At 40.9% G+C, this 20,586-nt stretch overlaps 1 protein-coding gene across 1 annotated transcript in view; it reads left to right on the forward strand.

The window, feature by feature from the left end:
* Window positions 1–20,586, forward strand: part of LOC125084687 (contactin-associated protein-like 3) — a 158,984-nt gene that overhangs the window by 120,272 nt on the left and 18,126 nt on the right. The window contains exons 15-20 of the mRNA XM_047702357.1: window positions 3,073–3,200; window positions 14,584–14,754; window positions 15,672–15,890; window positions 18,106–18,345; window positions 18,888–19,118; window positions 20,335–20,468. Of these exons, the coding sequence (XP_047558313.1) occupies window positions 3,073–3,200; window positions 14,584–14,754; window positions 15,672–15,890; window positions 18,106–18,345; window positions 18,888–19,118; window positions 20,335–20,468 (1,123 nt within the window). The remainder of the gene's footprint in view (window positions 1–3,072; window positions 3,201–14,583; window positions 14,755–15,671; window positions 15,891–18,105; window positions 18,346–18,887; window positions 19,119–20,334; window positions 20,469–20,586) is intronic.

Here is a 20,586-nt window from a genome sequence, read left to right on the forward strand (position 1 = left end):
CCTAATGTTTCATGAAACAAAACCCAAAAAATTTTACAGAAGTTGTTATGGTATGGACAATTTCTCTGATTACAGGACACTGAGGTTAGAAATGAATAGCAGAGGGACAAAAAGATAGGTGGCATTTCAAAGCCACAAATGATTAGAAACAAGGAAATGAAGATGACATTATTCATAGAAAATATGGTTGCCTACCAGGAAAACCCGAGGATAGACAGAAATATTATTGAAATTAATGAGAATTTAGTAGGGCTACCCACTGAATCTTAGAATAACTGAGTTCCTACAAAGAACTTATTACCATAAGAAAATATCATGAAAACCACTTGCAAAATCAGCATGAAGACTGTAGATCCTGCAATAAAGATAACAGAAATATGCAGAACTTTTATGTTTTATTATGAGATTATAAGAAGGTGTATCTAAATGGAAATATCACATGACTGCCATGAGTGGGAAAAATTTCATTTTCTTGATTCCATTTCATTCCAACACCAGTCATTTGCTGAGTGCTTGGGATGGTTAGGCGCTGGGAAGATGCGCGTGGGAAAGCAGTGGTCCATGGCGGTCTTGAAGGTGGAAGCAAGGACAGGAGACTGCCCCCCCCCCAGGACTTGGAGTGTCAGGGGACGGCAGGCTCCTAACGGAGGGCGTTTGCCGACGGGATCAGCGAGGTGAACAGCACAGCCGGAGAGCGAGCCCAGGAGCTTTCGAAACAGGGAGCTCTGGGCGGCGATGGTTCCGTGGTCCACAGGCTCGCTCTCTCTGGAACAATTAGGAAACGTAAAAGCCGACCCGGTGTTGGTTCCCTGCAGCCTTTCCCAGAACTCAGGGGTCGCGGTGGCTGTGTTGCACCTGCGAAGAGGTGTTCTGCGAAACAGCCGGAGCAAGAAGCGTTTAGAGCGCCGGGAACGGAAGACCAAGAGGAAGCGGCCTTGGAAGTCCCTTCACTGAGTGCTCGGAACCTACCATGAGAGTCGTCACGCCGAGAGAGCAAAACTCCGGCCTTGGGGAAAAGAGAGAAACACTGAGAGGCAAGGAAAATCCTGAGATGTAACGGAGTTCGGCGATTTCGAATGAGTCTGGTGATCTTGGCAATGAATCTCGTCCTATGTGAAGCGTGGGCATTTGGGAATGACCTGTGCTGAGAAGTATTCTCAGTTCTGAGCTGTTTAAATTTTCCTCAGGCTCAGGAAGTTACTTTGCAAACAACAGAATGAAAAAAGAACGTATTATATCTGCCTTAACACACACAATTACCCATTATGATTTTCCTTAGGTCTTTTTGCAGGGCTCTCTGTGCTTTGTCATTGCTAAAAACAAAGCGTAGCTTTTCACTACATTATAAATGTAGCTTTTAAATGGTCCTTTAAAATTCAGGATTACTCAATGAATAACTAATGCCCTTATATTTTCCCTCTAGATGTTCTACCAAAATAGCAATGACAGGAATGAAAATGCTTATTTGCAACATTTCCTGATACTTAACACCAGGAATTAATTTTGCTGTGTTAGTCCCACATTTATAACAAGCATTTTTTCAGACTGACTCCCCCCACCATCCATGCCACCTTCTGTCTTGTGACCGACCACCTGTTCCATTTCCAACAAAGCCAGGAGTTCTGTTTTTGGGACGACCTGCCTGTGTGCTTCCAAGCACAGAATTGCAGGGCCTTACCCAAATAAAGCCCTGGGGTTTTGTTCCATCTGATTTTTGGAAACCATCTGATTCAAAAAAAAAATGTTTCTGAACTTTCAGGATATTTAGTTCAAATTTTTGATATGTTGCGAATATGCACCAGCAGTCACCTTGTCAATTTTTAAAGCAAAATAAAAATGCTAATAATTTTAAACTTCCTACCTCGAAAGAATATTTTTGATGCCTCAACAGAATTGGAATGATTAACTATCAAGTGATGCAGGGTCTTTTTGAAGCAAAGCTATTCAGCTGAACCATTTGAAATTGCTGATTGTTTTGACTTGCAAAAATATCAGTTTCCAGAGCAAGTGGGGGCTTTATAATTGTTAGAAATTGAAACTTCCTAGGTTCTACACAGATGCAGGGCACCTGAAGGATACATTAGACACACTGTTATTTGTTCTAAATCCAAAGTACATATGTAATTGAAGCAGGACGTAAAAACATGAGCAGCTCACAAGGTGCAGAAGAATCTTCTTTCTTTGCCCAGAGTGGTGGTTGGTGGCACAGCTAGCTTCCTACTCAGGACCTCTGGCTCTAGTCTGGTTTTTGTTACATTGGAACTATAGATATTCAGTCCTAAATATTCACTTATGTGATTTTATTATATTACAATTATATTTTTGTCATTATTTATAATATCCACTAGATTCCTTGGTGATACTGATGTGGTTCTTATGCCCACACCCCCGACATGCAGGACCTGGCAAGGAGTCCCTATGCATTCATTGGCTGAATGAACGGAGAGAGACAGTCATGACGAGCTCTTCCCCTGCATTACCCCAGTTATTAATTTTAAGAGCACATTGTATCATACCTTCAGTTGGGTTTAATCAACCTTCTCCTTCTTTCTCTCTTTATTATTTTTTTTAACGGATGGCATCAATACATAAGGAAATGCTTAGTAACCATGATAGGAATTTTGGAAAATTGAGTTAAAAAAGAAAAATCTGGGAATTGAAAACTTAAATCTTTTCAGTTGGGTGGTGTTTTTTTTTTTTTTTTTTTTTTAACAAAGCCAGGCAGATCTTGCATGTGGAAGTTTTGCATTTAAATCTCATAAGGTGGGCAGATGGGAAAGGGCTGCGAGCTGCTTCATTGCAGGGAAATATAATCTCGTGCTCGCACTGACGGTTATGATTTCAGCCCTGCCTGTTTTTATCTCTGTGGTCACTCAGAGGAACAAGGATCTGGGACCCTCAGACCTTATTAAGTACGTTACTATGTCGGAGTTCAGATGAGCCCTTTGATTTCCTTATTGTTACATATTTACAAATTTAGCTTACCATGTCTTGCGCTGCAGTAAGAAAATATTTGCTCCTTCTCTGGATGTCATTCAGAATAATACTAAGGTGGTCATTTTTGTTTTGTAGGACCAGCGACACAGTAGTCCTTTCCCATAAGGAGCACCTGCCAGTCACTCAGGTTGCGATGAGAGACACAGGCCGACCACATTCAGAAGCGGCTTATGCGCTGGGGCCTCTGCTCTGCTCAGGGGACAGTAAGTAGTGGCAAAAGGAACTGCCTTGACCCCTGGAAATGCATGTCAGTGTTTTAGGAGACATGTAGCTGCCTGAGTCCGTAAGAACACTGTCTATGCTAATACTCTGCATCTCATTAGGAATGTGTTAACTTATAAAAGAAGTGTGTATTGGCGTTCTGCTTGAGAAAAAAATGAGGAATATTGTACTACCTTCGGAGTGTGTGTCCTCTGTGTAGTATTTGAGTTGGACTATTGCTGTGAATGTTGGTGGGATGATCTGAAACACTGATCACCCTGTCAGCAAAATCTAGTCATTTGATAATTAATTAATTGGAGTAAGTATTGGCTGAGTGCTGAGATGCCTAAAACTGGTAAGATACTGAGAAACAGGGTGATGGAAGCCATCACGTGCCTCTTCGTTGTCACCCTCTGACAGTTTGTGAACCTCAGTGGTCCTAACTGTCCTCACCCCTCCCACTACATGTGGATTTCTTACCCACAACATTCTGGGTTTTCCCTCCTTCCTCCCCGTGCCAGTGACATCCTATTGTGGTGCCCCTGGCCTGTGTGCTCAGCCCTCTGTCTCTCTGTTCTCCAGTGGTTAGCTGTTCCCAACAGGCTCATGGCTTTAAATCCCACTTTGAGGTCAATGATTCTGTCATCGCTATACCCCAGGCTGTCTCCCTGCACTCCCACCTCTGCCACCCAGCTGCTTAGGCTCGATAGGCATTTCAAAACAGTTTGTCCAAAAGAAGGAAAAAAAAGTGTTTCCATGAGAACCTTCCCCAACTCAGGGCATGGCAACTCCATGCTTTCTTTCTCTTAGACGGAAAATGTAACAGCCACTCATGACTTCTTTCCTCTCTTAACACCCATCAGACTCAACCACAAATACAAATCGTATCACTTTGAATTTCAAAACTGGATCCAGCACCCCTTCCCAGGGGCTTGACTGGCCTGCTTGCAGCTGCTTCTGCCCACTTAGCGGAGACGCCACAGAACGGCCAGAGGGAAAAGTCAGGGCACGTCAGTCCTCTGGCCCAGACTCTCCAGTGGCACTTGTATCAGAGCAGAGGCCAAAATTCAACATCTACCAAGGCTGTGGTGGCCAATCCTTCCTAGGGCCGCATAGGAGATGTTGCCATGTGAAGAAATCGTGGCATTTCTGAGCCTTGCCATTCAGAAAAAGGAAGTTTCCTACTTCAGATGACAAAAATATTGAGAGGTGGATAGTCACAGTGTAAAGAACATATGAACATGCCTTGATGGATGATAGTACGAAGAATTGTTCTTCCCACTCATGACCTTAGACAGCAGACCACATTCTGTTTCCGGATAGGACGAACTAAGCATGCCAACCTCATCTCTCCCACGAGTCCCCCTATGAAACCTGGGCCGAACGCCTGAAACAGTTATCTCAGGACTCTAGGAAGCCAGGAGAGGCAAGGAGGAGAAACCAGAAGTCATCACTTTTCCCTCCAGTATCTGTCAGTCAACCCAGACGTGGGCACTGGGTCACGGACAGAGAGGTTCCAGGAGAAGCCCTTGCTAGAGGCTGGAACAGAAAGTTCCTAACTTTCAGGGAATGCAGGAATCCCATTTCCCTCTTTTTCTATCCAGGCAGACCCATGACGATAACAGCAGAGGTTGCCCAGGGAACGCACAAGAGCCAGGACTTCAGAAGGGGACTTTTGCTCTGCATAGGGCAGCTGTGGCTCAGAGATGGTGGGAAGACTCCTCTTATTTTTGTTTTCTTCCTCCACTCACCCATCGCTTGGTAATGGACCAGGTACAGTTGCATAGGAGAGCATTACAGAGCAGTCTCAGTAGAGCCTGTTTTCCAGTTCCGTGACTGACAAGGGAGACCAGGGGACCGGAAAGTACTTAGAAGAGCAGAGGGAGGCAGCCATTCAGGAAAGCATATTATATGCTGTTTATGAAGTCCTGGGCTCATCTTGGAGCGACACATGCATGGATCCAGTCCTAACTGTAGACCCAAGAAATTGAGAACTGAATGGAGAGTTGACCACCCAAGACCCAGGCTGGCCACTGGGTCGTGCACAAGTGAGGCAGAGCTGAGTCAAGCTGCAAAGACCTTGGAAACTGGACTGCCATTAGAGACAACCCACAGAAGGAAGGTTGCAATGTGCGGCCAGATCCTAACTAGGCCAAGTGCCTACAAAAATAACAAAATAAATTAAAAACAAAAAACAAAATTTGTGGCCATTGCTGCTATAAACATTGGGGTACAGATGGCCCTTCTTTTCACATCTGTATCTTTGGGGTAAATACCCAGTAGTGCAATTGCAGGGTCATAGGGAAGCTCTATTTTTAATTTCTTGAGGAATCTCCACACTGTTCTCCAAAGAGACTGCACCAACTTGCATTCCCACCAACAGTGTAAGAGGGTTCCCCTTTCTCCACATCCTCTCCAACACACGTTGTTTACTGTATTGCTAATTTTGGCCATTCTAACTGGTATAAGGTAGTATCTCAATGTGGTTTTGAATCTCCCTGATGGCTAGTGATGATGAACATTTTTTCATGTGTCTGATAGCCATTTGTATGTCTTCATTGGAGAAGTGTCTTCTGCCCATTTTTTGATATGATTATCTGTTTTGTGTGTGTTGAGTTTGAGAAGTTCTTTATAGATCCTAGATATCAACCTTTTGTACTGTCATTTGCAAATATTTTCTCCCATTCCGTGGGTTGCCTCTTTGTTTTGTTGATTGTTTCCTTTGCTGTGCAGAAGCTTTGATCTTGATGAAGTCCCAAAAGTTCATTTTGGCTTTTGTTTCCTTTGCCTTTGGAGACATATCTTGAAAGAAATTGCTGTGGCTGATATCAAAGAGGTTACTGCCTATGTTCTCCTCTAGGGTTCTGATGGATTCCTGTCTCATGTTGAGGTCTTTTATCCATTTCGGTTTGTCTTTGTGTATGGTGTAAAAGCATGGTCTAGTTTCATTCTTCTACATATAGCTGTCCAATTTTCCCAGCACCATTTATTGAAGAGACTGTCTTTTTTCCACTGTATATTTTTTCCTGCTTTGTTGAAGATTATTTGACCATAGAGTTGAGGGTCCATATCTGGACTCTCTAATCTGTTCAACTGGTCTATGTGTCTGTTTTTATGCCAGTACCATGCTGTCTTGGTGATCACAGCTTTGTAGTAAAGCTTGAAATCAGGTAACGTGATGCCGCCAGTTTTATTTTTGTTTTTCAACATTTCCTTAGCAATTCGGGGTCTCTTCTGATTCCATACAAATTTTAAGATTACTTGCTCCAGCTCTTTGAAAAACACCAGTGGAGTTTTGATCAGAATGGCAATAAAAGTATAGATTGCTCTAGGCAGTATAGACATTTTAACAATGTTTATTCTTCTGATCCAAGAGCATAGAATCGTCTTCCATCTTTTTGTGTCTTCTTCAATTTCTTTCATGAGTGTTCTGTAGTTCCTCGAGTACAGATCCTTTACCTCTTTGGTTAGGTTTATTCCCAGGTATCTTATAGTTCTTGGTGCTATAGTAAATGGAATCGATTCTCTAATTTCCTTTTCTGTATTTTCATTGTTAGTGTATAAGAAAGCCACTGATTTGTGTACATTGACTTTGTATCCTTCCACGTTACTGAATTGCTGTATGAGTTCTAGTAGTTTGGGGGTGGAATCTTTTGGGTTTTCCATATAAAGAATCATGTCATCTGCGAAGAGAGAGAGTTTGACTTCTTCATTGCAAATTTGGATACCTTTTATTTCTCTTTGTTGTTTGATTGCTGTTGCTAGGACTTCTTTTTTTTTTTTTTTAAAGATTTTATTTATTTGACAGAGAGAGATCACAAGCAGACAGGGAGGCAAGCAGAGAGAGAGAAGGAAGCAGGCTCCCTGCCCAGCAGAGAGCCCGATGCGGGACTCGATCCCAGGACCCTGAGATCATGACCTGAGCTGAAGGCAGAGGCTTAACCCACTGAACCACCCAGGCAGCCCCTGTTGCTAGGACTTCTAATACTATGTTGAACAAGAGTGGTGAGAGTGGGAATCCTTGTCATGTTCCTGATCTCAGTGGGAAGACTGTGAGCTTTTTCCCATTGAGGATGATATTTGCTGTGGGTTTTTCATAGATATATTTTATGAAGTTCAGGAATGTTCCCTCTATCCCTATACATTGAAGGGCTTTAATCAGGAACTGATGCTGGATTTTGTCAAATGCTTTTTCTGCATCAATTGAGAGGACCATGTGGTTCTTCTCTCTTCTCTTATTAATTTGTTCTATCACATTGATTGATTTGCGAATGTTAAACCATCCTTGTAACCCAGGGATGAATCCCATCTGGTCATGGTGGATAATCTTTTTAATGTGCTGTTGGATCCTGTTTGCTAGGATCTTGTTGAGAATCTTAGCATCCATATTCATCAGGGATACTGGTCTGAAATTCTCCATTTTGGTGGGGTCTTTGCGTGGTTTGGGGATCAGGATAATGCTGGCTTCATAAAAAGAGTCTGGAAGTTTTCCTTCTGCTTCAGTTTTTTGAAACAGCTTCAGGAGAATAGGTGTTATTTTTTCTTTGAAAGTTTAGTAGAATTTCCCAGAGAATCAGTCAGGTCCTGGGCTCTTGTTTTTTGGGAGGCATTTGATCACTGCTTCAATCTTGTTACTAGATATCAGTCTATTCAGGTTGTGGCCAAACTGTGGAAAGAACCAAGATGCCCTTCAATGGACGAATGGATAAGGAAGATGTGGTTCATATACACTATGGAGTATGATGCCTCCATCAGAAAGGATGAATACCCAACTTTTGTAGCAACATGGACGGACTGGAAGAGATTATGCTAAGTGAAATAAGTCAAGCAGAGAGAGCCAATTATCATATGGTTTCACTTATTTGTGGAGCATAACAAATAACATGGAGGACATGGGGAGATGGAGAGGAGAAGGGAGTTGAGGGAAATTGGAAGGGGAGGTGAACCATGAGAGACTATGGACACTAAAAAACAATCTGAGCATTTTGAAGGGGCGGGGGATGGGAGGTTGGGGGAACCAGGTGGTGGGTATTGGGGAGGGCACGTATTGCATGGAACACTGGGTATGATGCAAAAACAATGAATACTGTTATGCTGAAAAGAAATTAAAAAAAAAAACAGTAAAAAAAAAAAGAAAAGAAAATGGCTGAGCCTCTAGAAAATAAATACACTTTAAAAAATACCCTCTAACTTGAAAAACTTAGATATTAAAAAAAATGAACTGAAAGCAGAAATACATGAGTCCTTTTGAAACCTAAAGGCATATGGTAATTTTCTTTTTTTTTTTTTTAAAGATTTTATTTATTTATTTGACAGAGAGTTCACAAGTAGATGGCGAGGCAGGCAGAGAGAGAGAGAGAGGGAAGCAGGCTCCCTGCTGAGCAGAGAGCCCGATGCGGGACTCGATCCCAGGACCCTGAGATCATGACCTGAGCCGAAGGCAGCGGCTTAACCCACTGAGCCACCCAGGCGCCCAGCATATGGTAATTTTCTAAAAATAATTTTAATTTTAGTCATATGATACTTAAGAAAAATAATCCCCCAATTGAATACAAAAACTGCTTTGAGGACCTTGATCCTTTTATATTTGTCCTGAGAGCATAGACTATAGTGTATTAGAAGTTGAGGAAGCTGGGACGCCTGGGTGGCTCAGTTGGTTAAGCAGCTGCCTTCGGCTCAGGTAATGATCCTGGCGTCCTGGGATCGAGTCCCACATCGGGCTCCTCGCTCATCAGGGAGCCTGCTTCTCCCTCTGCCTCTGCCTGCCATTCTGTCTGCCTGTGCTCACTCTCTCTCCCTCTCTCTCTCTCTGACAAATAAATAAATAAAATCTTTAAAAAAAAAAAGAAGTTGAGGAAGCTTTTGAACATATAATGTAACTTTTACAGTATGTTCTAAATTGATACAAATTCCATGAAAAGATAATATATTAATACAACACATTTATTATACACTTGTCATGTAAAGCCATGCCTACATTTATATAATATGATTCAGACCTCATGTGAAGCCATGCAAAAGTCTTTTGGAATGTTGTGACATTGTAAAAAGGACTGAGTCCCCTCTTGAAATGAGAAAACAGGTGACCTGACTTCCATTGGTCTGACATTTAACAAGGAAACCACAAAACATATACCATGCTTGAGTGACCTTGAGCTCCACAGGCATTATTAGTGGAGTCTAAGCAGGAACACAAGTGAAGAGGAACGGGAATGATCCAAAGTTCTTGAAGATATAGATTGGTATAGCTTTGTTGCTATACCACGTCCAAGCTGTTTTCTCAGACATCTTTGCAAATGAGTCTCCAGATCAGGCACACATGAAGTGACAAGGTGTGGAGTTTCTCAGGAATTATTCTGGTCAATACATTTCATGCTTTTATCTAAGGTACTCAAATATGATTGCATACTCTTATTATTTACAATAACTCTGAGATCTGTCCAGACATGGAAAATCATGAAAAATCCTCAACTTTTAAATATAGCATGTTTGTTACCTCTGCAATTTGTTGGTTTGTTCATTCATTGCCAATTCTCTGCCATACCTAAGAATATATTTAGCATTTATTCTATTTTTATTTATAGATATTTTTATTTACCATCTAGTCTAAAAGCTATTTGTTGTGAAAATAAACAACACTTTGTCTTATAAAAAAAATAAAATAATATTTGTATATATGTATGCATATATATTCATATATATATATATATGAAATCAACATGCTCCACAACATTTAAACAAAGCCCAGAATTTATTAATATAATATTTAAAATATATAGGAAGTCATCCAAAATTACTTAGCACAAAGAACCAGAAAAATCTAAGCTGGCTTAGGAAAATATAGTCAACAGATACTAATGCAATTGTGACACAGTGGTTAGAACAAATTGATAAAGAGTTTAAAGCAGCTATTACATAAGAACTCTAACAAGTGATCATAAACACTTTTGTAAGAAATAGAAAAAGAAATTTCACCAAAGAAATAGAATATCCAAAGAGCTAAATGAAAACTTTAGAACTGAAAAATACAAAACTGAAATAAAAGATGTCCTGGGTGGGCCAAATAGTGGATCTGAGATGAGAGAGTCAGTGGCCTTAATGATGGGAATGACTCATCTGATCAAAAGAAAGAAAAAATCTAAAAATGAACAGGGCCTCAGGGAACTCTGAGTCAACAACAAAAAAACTAACATTGATGTAATTGAGCATCCAGAAGCAGACAGAATAGTGTGGTGCTGGAAAAAAAAAAAAAAAATGGAAAAAAAAATGGAAAAAAAAAAGGCTGAAATTTGTCCAAGTTTGGCAAAAAACAGACTTGAGAAGCTGGATGAACTTGAAACAGGATAAACTCAAATTCACCTCCAGACACATCATTATCAAACTGCTGAAAACAAAGGCAATGAAGAATGTTTGAAATCAACCAGAGAGAAGAGTGATGCATCATCTGTAGGTGAACTCCTACTCATATGGCCATGACTTTCTCATTAGAAATATGGAAGCCAGGAAGGAAGTGGCAAAACATTTCTCAAGGGCTAAAAGTAAAGAACTGTCAGTCTGGAATTCCATATTCAGCGAAAACCTCCTTCAGGGATGAAGATAAAGAAATTCTCAGATGAAGGAAAGCTAAAAGCATTCCTTACCAGAAGATACTTTAAAAGACTTTTAAAGAAAGACTCAGAAAGAAGGGAAATGATATCAGAAGGAAATTTGGGATCTCAGGGTATAAAATCAGCTTGAGAAATGATAAATATTGGGGTACATATAATAGACTATTCTCCTGTTGAGTTATTTTAAATATACCTTTGGTTGAAGGCAAAAAATACAACATTATTTCATAGAGCTATTAATTTGTACAGATGGAATACATTTGGCATACATAAATGAAGGGCACTCAGTAAACTGACAGAATTGTTGGCGAGGTTTTGACATATGAGTGCAAGTGGTTAAAATGTAGATTCTGAGCAGACTCTGAAAAGTTAATTGTATATATTGTCACTCCTAAAATAATCAACCAAGGATCTGCTATAGACAAACAAAAATAGAATACTAAAAAATGTTTAACCCCAAAGGAGACAGAAAAGAACAACAAAGCCTAAGAAACAGGAAAAAAATAATAAAATGATAAAACTAAATTGAACTTGTCAACATTTATATTTAATATAAATGGTCCAAACAAACCAGTTAAAGGACAGATGGGTATGACTCAACTATGTACTTTGTACAAGAAACTCACTCCAAATATAATGATATCATAAGTTTAAAAAGAGGGACAGGGAAATATATACTACACAAACATTAACTGAAAGAAAGCTGGAGATTCTGTATTAAATTTTTGTTTGAATGCATAGAAAATTAATAGATACAAAAAGCAATTAAGACATGAGAATCTTAAATGTGTACACTGATAACTGACCTTCAAAATACATAAAGCAACAACTGACAGGATGGAAAGGGGAAGTAGGCAAAATCACAATTATAATTAGAGAATCAAATACTCCTCTCTCATTAATCTTTGGAACTAAAAGGGGAGAAACAAGCCAAGTGTACATAAAACCTAATGTCACTACAAAGCAACAGAATTTAATTGACATTTATGGAACACCCTGCCAACAGTAAAATACACATTCCTTTTTTTTTTTTTTTTTTTTTAGATTTTATTTATTTATTTGACAGAGAGAAATCACAAGTAGGCAGAGAGGCAGGCAGAGAGAGAGGAGGAAGCAGGCTCCCTGCTGAGCAGAAAGCCCGATGTGGGGCTCGAACCCAGGACCTGGGATCATGACCTGAGCCGAAGGCAGCGGCTTAACCCACTGAGCCACCCAGGCGCCCCAAAACACATTCTTTTAAATTGCACATGAATACACCATATTCTGTGTCACAAAACAAACTTGAGCACATATCAAATAAATCACACAAAAATACATTCCCTGACATAAATAAATTAAACTAGAAACAAAGAACAAAGAGAGTGAGAAAGTCCCCAAACACTTAGAAATTAAACACCAAACTACTAAATATTAAATGAGTCAAGGACATCTCAACAGACATTATAAAACATATTGATCTGAATGAAAAGGAAAATACAACATATCAAAAATGGTGGGAGGCAGTTATGTCAGTGCTTGGAGAGATAGTAATAGCATTAAATGCTTGTATTATGAAAGAAAAAGATCTCAACTGAATGATTTAAGCTTTTACCATAAGTAATTAGAAAAAGAAGAAAAAATAATTCAAAGTAGCAGAAGGAAGGAAATAATAAAGATAAGAAGATAAATCAATTAAAGGCAGAGATCTATAAAAACAAAATATTTGTAAAAGAACAATAAAATAGATAAATCTCTAGCAAAATTGTTGAGAGAGAGAGAGGAGAAATATTACCAGTATGAATAGTGAAAGCTGGAGTATCACTACAGACCCTACAGACATCAATAGTATAATAATGGCATACCACAAACGACTCTACACATGTCAGTTCTCCAATGTAGATAAAACAGACTTATTCCTTGAGAACCACTAACTACTAAAACTCACTCAAGATAAATTGAACAACTAGTAGAGACCTGGAAGTATTGACGGAATTGAATTCAGTCGGAGATGACTTCACTGGTGAGTTCCACCAAAGAAGAAATAACACCGTGTTTACACAATCTCTTTCAGCAAATAGCAGAGGAAATTCTTTCCAACATTTTATGAGGGCCCAACATTGCCCCAATACCCAAACTAGACAAAGAAAATGCAAAAAAAAAAAAAAAAATTAACACAGAGATAACTATGGACAGCATCATCACAGATACATATGCAAAAATCCTCAACTACATTAGCAAAAAATCCAGGAACATTAAAAGAATAATACATCATCACCAACTGGGGTTTACCCCAGGACACAAGGCTGATTCAGTGCAGCTGACCCTGGAAAAACATGGGTCTGAACTGGGTAGGTCCACTTATGTGCAGATTTTTTTCAATAAATACAGTACCATCCTGTAAATGTGTTTTCTCTTTCTTGTGATTTTCCTAATAATATTTTGTTTTCTCCAGTTCACTGTATTGTAAGAATACAGTATATAATACTTAACATGCAAAGTGTGTATTAATCAAACGTTGATGCTTCTTGGTAAGTGTCCAGTCAACCTGTCCAGTAGGCTATTAGTAGTTAAGTTTTTGGAGGGTCCAAAGTTACATGTGAATGTCCAACTGTGCAAAGGTCAGTGCCCCAACCCCCTTGTTGTTCAAGGGTTGACCATATTTGGAAATCAATCAACGTCATCTACCATATTAACAGTTTAAGGAAGAAAAATCACACCAGATGCTTTTTTTTGCATCAACTGATATGAACACAATCATTTGAATTACTATGATTATATCATGAACTAACATGATACATTCATATCAGATACCACTCACAATAAAATTTTTAGGAAACTATGAATAACAGGGAACTTCTTGATCCTAATAAAGATTATCTATATACAGAACAGCTGGCAGCATGGTTACTGGTGAAAAACTGAACCCTTTCCCTGCAGGAGTGGGCACAAGATAAGGATATTCAATCTCACCGCTTCTGTTCTGTGACTTCAGTCACACTGGACGTCCTAGCCAGTGCAGCAACCGAGGAAGGAAGGAAGGGCATCCAGATTGGAAAGCAAGAAAGAAAACTATTTGCAGATACACGTGTGATTAGCAGACATGTTTAGAGCAGCTCTGTTTGTGAACGACCAAAACTGGAAACCACACTGACGTTCTCCAGTGACAAAGAAATGGTGGCCCGATCCACGTGATGAAGGACAATAGAGCAGCAATAAGTCGTGGCAAACTGAATGAATCTCGAATTCCAATGAGTGAGAGAAGCCAGTCTCAGAAGGTTACCTACAGTGTGATTCCGTTTATATGACACTTGGAAAAGGCACAACTGTAGATCACAATGACCAGGGCTTAGGGGCAGGAGATGGGTGTGACTGTAAGAGAACAGTCTGAGGGAGGAGGGGAAATGGAGCTGTCCTTTATCCTGATTTTGGTGGTGGTTATACAACCCTACATGTGTATTAGAGTTCATCTAACTGTATGTCCCCCCAAAGTCAATTTGACTTAATGGTAATCTATAAATAATATCATCTTCTAAAAACGCAGGGTATTTCCAGTGATTATCTGTCCACTCAGTTGCAGTCTTGTCCGTCTTAATCCTTGAAAGAGTCACTATCTGGATATTCACATTGTGGCTGTATGTTTGGAAGAACCCCCAAATGAAGGCTTGCATAGGTAATAAATGCATTTAATAATGGCAAAAATGGTAATAATGGTAAAAAAATGCTAGAAATACAAAATATGGTTGTTATTCTGTTTCCTTGCTATTGTCACTGTCTTTTTTTTTTTTTTTTTTGGAAACAGATTCATTTTGGAATTCCGCTTCCTTCAACACCGAAACCTCATACCTTCACTTCCCTACGTTCCGTGGAGAGCTCAGTGCTGATGTTTCTTTCTTTTTTAAGACGACAGCACCTTCTGGGGTGTTTGTAGAGAACCTGGGGATCACAGACTTCATCAGGCTAGAGCTACACGGTGAGTCACCACCTGGGCAAAGCCACCAGATCTCAGTATATAGCAATAACCCTTCTGGGAACCTAATTCCCAAAGCACTGCTATGCTTTCTTCGTCACTTGTATTCCTTTAGTACATACTAAAGTTCTAATACCTTTTTTAAAAAGATTAATTTATTTGAGAGAGAGAGAGCAGGGTTGGGAGGGGGGAAGAGGAAGACAGAGTCTTAAGCAGACTCCATGCTGAGTGTGGAGCCCAGTACAGGGCTTGATCTCATGACCCTGAGATCACAACCTGAGCTCACACCAAAAGTCGGACGCTTAACCAACCATACCACCCAGGAGCGCCTAAAGCTCCATTATTTTAAATCCTTATTTTTAATAGAGAGGAAAACAGTGATTCACAAAACATTCGCAGTCTGTCCAATTTTGTGCTGCCCTAACTGTGTGTGCAGTAAGGATCTTTTAAACCAAACTGGTCTGATAACTACTCCCTAAATTGCAGAATCATTTCATGTAATTGACTCGCCACATTGTTCACGCATGTATGCAAGACTCGGTTCCTTACTTCAAAATTTCACGGAGGGCTTTTTAAATAAAGTACATGAGGATTCCACCCACCTTGAAATAAATAAGCTGATATATAAGAAGGCAGGTCACAGGCCAGTTTCCCTCCGGTGGGGAAAGATCTCTACTCCTTAAGGTTTAGCAAGATGAGGAGCATTCTCTGAGGAGGAATAGGGTAAAATGGCTTTCTTTTTCTTCCCTCAGGACACACATTTCTGTTGCCCTCCTAGCCAGCTCAGAATGACATTGTTTGGCAGCAGTGTCACCACCCGCTTTCATAAGGAGCGTGTCGTGCTGCTTCCCTCCCATCTCTTGAGACTGAATTTCCTCCCCGGGGAATGAACCGAGCTACTCTCCTCTCTGTGTTTGCAGCTCCTGCAGAAGTGACCTTTTCCTTCGATGTGGGGAACGGGCGATGTGAGGTCACAGTGCGGTCTCCCACTCCCTTTAACGACAACCGGTGGCACCACGTGAGGGCTGAGAGGAACGTAAAGGAGGCGACCCTTCAAGTGGACCAGCTCCCCAGCAAGACACAAGCTGCGCCCGCGGACGGCCATGCCCGCCTGCAGCTCAATAGCCAGCTCTTCGTGGGTGAGTGTAGCTGCCCTCTGGCTGGGCCGTGCTGGTGGATACAGAGAAGTCGAGAGCCGTCCAGCCGTGATGGCAGCAGGTGCACACGACTCCTGTCAGCACCACGGACTGAGAGCTTGAGCAAGAGTCAGGCTCTCTTTCCACAGATGGTTGTTAATACAGTTTCCATAGTGTGTTGTTCGGGATCATGGTTTCCATAGATTTGCCAAGTCACAGATGAGATAATGGAGGTCCAGAGAGAGCGAGTGATGTAGTCTAGAAACTGAAATAGAAGAGAAACCCAGTCCCCAGTGGGTGGATTCCCAGGCTGGACCTCAGCAGTATTGATGACCTGTGTTTGCCTTAGTGACTTCTTATCAATGCTATTTATAAAGCGGTTAGCAAATTTCATCCAGAACTCCCGGCTTCACTTCTCAGTGCAGTCAGGGAATCTGCCGTGTGACTGTGCCCGAGTTCTCCCGTGTCCCCTCTAACGCAGACCGCAGGAGGACTCGCGTGGCTGTGTTGCCCTCCTCCGCTGCCCAGTCCTTGCAGACACCAGGTTCAAAACCGGGCTGGCGGGGCGCCTGGGTGGCTCAGTGGATTAAGCCGCTGCCTTCGGCTCAGGTCATGATCCCAGGTCCTGGGTTCGAGCCCCACATCGGGCTTACTGCTCAGCAGGGAGCCTGCTTCCTCCTCTCTCTCTGCCTGCCTCTCTGCTTACTTGTGATTTCTCTCTGTCAAATAAATAAATAAAATCTTAAAAAAATAAAAATAAAAAAAAAATAAAACCGGGCTGGCTCCATTCTCGCTGCCGGTGCTTCAGGGATGAAAGCTCTGGGTAGTGGAAGTCTTCCTTTTCATTTACTTGCTTATTATTTTTAAGATTTTTTTTCCTTTTTCTCAAAGCAAGAGATAAGTTTTGCTACATTACTTTTCAGATAACTCTATTCTAATTTGGAAAGCAAGCAAATCAATGAGGTAGGTCTTCCTTGGTCATTTCTCATGTGTTTTCAAGTAAATAAGGAGCTGGTCCAATTAGGAACTAATCTAAATCACAGATTAGCCCGCGGTCTGCTTTGCCAGAGGACACCTACAGCTTCTGGGTGCTGTACAATGCAGGGAGGTGTGTGTGTGTGTGTGTGTGTGTGTGCGCGCGCGCGCGCGCGCGCGCACAACCCATGACACAGAAAACTTCAAGGCTTCGCGTCAAGTCATCAAACTGTTACTCAAATTAAACAATTCTGTTTTCTGATTCGTAATCCTGAAGGAATGGAATTTCTAGGAACAAAGTTGGCATGAACACCTACCTGGAATTGACATCCTCATGGAAACAATGTTTCTAGAGCATGGGAAGCTGGCGGAAAATGCTGATCTATATGCCCCAGGCCCACTGAGTCAGAATCTCTGGGAATGAACCCCAGGAGTAGCAAGCACTCCAGGTGACCCCGCACCCCGAGATTTGAGATTAGGCTCACGTGAGGCAGGATAAAAAGAGAGCTACTCAGTGTTTAGTGACTGTTACCCTCCCGACCTCAGAGCCAGCAGGCTGGAGCAAGGCAGGCCTGAGCCTGGGTTTTAATGTCACCCCTACTTTCTCTTTCTTTGCCTGCTCCTCAATTCCCTTTTCATGGCATTGTTAATGGGAGCATTTCTAAGAAAGGATGGTATTACATATATAATTTGTTATTATATATAATATATGCATTATATTATATATAACAAGTGTATAACAAACACATAACAAAATATGTATGACAAATCCATATACAAATTATAATGTATATTACATATTAACCCTATACAATGTGTATACATTTGCATGTTACAAATTTGTAATATGTATTATATTGCAAAGATTTTCAACTATTTAACTTTATTGTGCCCATCACAGTTTATACACTTAAACTTTAAAAGGGAGAGATGGTCTTTTTTTTTTTTTAAATGAAGGAACCAACTTAAAAATGTACAAATCTTTCTAAATAGAACTTGAAGAAGTACTTTTTAGAATAAATATTTACCAAGTTCAATTTCAAAAATATTTCCGTCCGTGGTTTATTCGATATCGTTTGCTGATTCTTAGTATGAGATCACAGCCTAGGTTTTCAAAATCGCATGTGTTTGTAAAGCTTCCGGTGGGTCCCCTTTCTGACACGATCGGTCCGGCCACAGTTGGATGTGGGTTGGAAACGCCACCGAGAGCCCCCGGGCACGGCTGTAATTGTTTCCCTTGTAGGCGGGACAGCCACCAGACAGAGAGGCTTCCTGGGGTGCATTCGGTCGCTGCGGTTGAATGGGCTGGCCCTGGACCTGGAAGAAAGGGCCACGATGACGCCGGGAGTGGACCCAGGCTGCCCAGGACACTGCAGCAGCTATGGACGCCTGTGTCGCAATGGAGGGAGATGTAGGGAGAGACCCAGGGGCATTGCCTGCGACTGTGCCTTCTCTGCATATGATGGGCCATTCTGCGAGAGCGGTGAGTATGCCCTGGGCAGGACGGGGAGAGGGAGGCACTTTATTTGGATCTTTGCCTCATGTTTCTGGCATTTGACCCTTTCTCTACGAAAGGATAAGGTGGTTCTCTCTGATTGGCTAAAGGAAAGTTGTTTCTCTCCCAAATTTGTCCATTTATGATTCTGTTCTTGAGAAACTCATGATGAATTCTGTTGGATTCAGCATCATTCACGTGACACTGAGATGGACAATAACTCTAAGTGTATGTTTATACTCAGCATTTAATGCTGTGTAACTCTGAGATGAAGCATTTTGTGGGCCATAATAAAATATTGTTACTCAGTTCAACATCATGCGAATATGCACGGGGATAAGTTATCTTTTTATCCATACTTGATTACCTTTTTAATCAGAAATATTTCTAAATTTAAAAAAAACAGCAAAATGTGACATTCTTATTTTCTGTCTTGAGAGACTAAGGGTTAGAGATAGTGTATAAATACACATAGAGAAGAGCCTCGCCTTGACTTCGTGCTAACATAACAAAAATGAGTGTCATTCCAGAGATTTCTGCGTATTTTGGAATTGGCTCGTCTGTTATCTACGACTTTCAGGAACATTCTAACTACACCACCAGCAAGAACTCAAGCTCCTTTGCAACTTTACTTCATGAGGGTTTGACGCTGGCTGGAGAAATGGCCACACTGAGCTTCCGGACCACAGGGACGCCCAGCTTACTCCTCTACGTGAGCTCCTTCTACGAGGAGTACCTGTCCGTGATCCTCGCCCCTAATGGTGAGTGTCAAGACTGTAAGAACGAGGAGGCTGAATTGGAAAATAAGGACCACAATGACAGGGACCCTTTAGGTGTTTACTTACGAAAGGGAAACACAATTGCATGGCTTGCCATGCTTGTTACACTAGTTCATGATAACCCTCAAGTGTTTATCATTAAAGTTCACATTTCCATGATTACATTTAAGATACATTTCCCCCATGGAAGTTTGATCATTTTAGGTATTTGATGTGCCACTAGGCTTCTTGCTATTCTGGGAAGTCTTTCCTTCTGTACATGAATAAATTAGTTCTGCAATTCACTTTGAAACAAGATAACTCATTTTGTACATGGAAAATATTTCCTCCTCCTTCTTAGCAAAGTAAAGAAGTATATTAAACTATCTAAAATCCACTATTCCTACGCATCACATGAATAGGATTGTTCTTTACTCTTCAGTGGCTGGGAAGCCATTCATGGCAATATCTACATATGAAGAAAAGTGGGATGAGAGGTACCCAACTCATGGCCACCAAGTCTTTCCAAGACTGTTGCAGATGGAGCATTAGCCCAAGCTGTAACCTCACTTCACAGAGCGGAAGGGCAGAGACCTACATTCTGGAAGATCTGCTCTAGGCAGTACATGGTTATGGGGCAGTGGGCATCCCTATGAAGGACATCAGGAGATTTAGATGTTGTAGCAAATCATTGGTCTTTCTTCTGTTTCTTGATTATGGCAGAAACATTAGGGAAAAAATTCTAGTCGTGCAAAAAGATTGTTTATGCAAATGTCAGCAATACATTAAAATGCATTAAAATAAGTCACATTAAAAGAAGTGATGCTTATGGAACCTGAATGTTAATGCAATATTGCTTGAGGTTTTACCATTTGATACTATGAATACCACATGAATAATTAACTTCGAGCCTAGCTCTGAGTTCCCATATGCATAACTTAGAATTTTTTCCTTTTGTTAAGGAAAATGGAAGAACTTGGGGAAAGACCATTTGGTCTTGACTTTTAAAATAGTGTAATCGGATTCTGAATTCAGCCCTGGAATAGCACATAAATGATCACTCTTCCAGGAATAGAGACTCTCGGTGTTCTTAAGCGAATGCTCAATAAATTCAAATTATAGGAAATAAATAAAAACAAAATGTGCTTTAGAACCTGCATTGATGGTTTTTATAAAATTCCATTTTAGTTAAAAATGTCATTTTTTTGGTCTTGTTTAGGAAGTTTGCAGATCAGGTATAAGCTGGACAGGCACCAAGAACCTGATGTTTTTAACTTTGGTTTTAAAAACTTTGCTGATGGGCGGCTTCACCAGGTGACGATTTACAGAGAAGCAGCGGTGGTCTCTGTAGAGGTAAGGAGTAGATTCACAGCAGCCACAGTAACCAAACCTGTGGCATTCAGTGTATGACCTCCAGCAAGGCTTTGAGAATAAATCCTAGTAAAAGAGATCCACGTTCATCAGTCTTCCC

This window comes from Lutra lutra, chromosome 14, assembly GCF_902655055.1.
Source record: "Lutra lutra chromosome 14, mLutLut1.2, whole genome shotgun sequence".
NCBI lineage: Eukaryota > Metazoa > Chordata > Mammalia > Carnivora > Mustelidae > Lutra > Lutra lutra.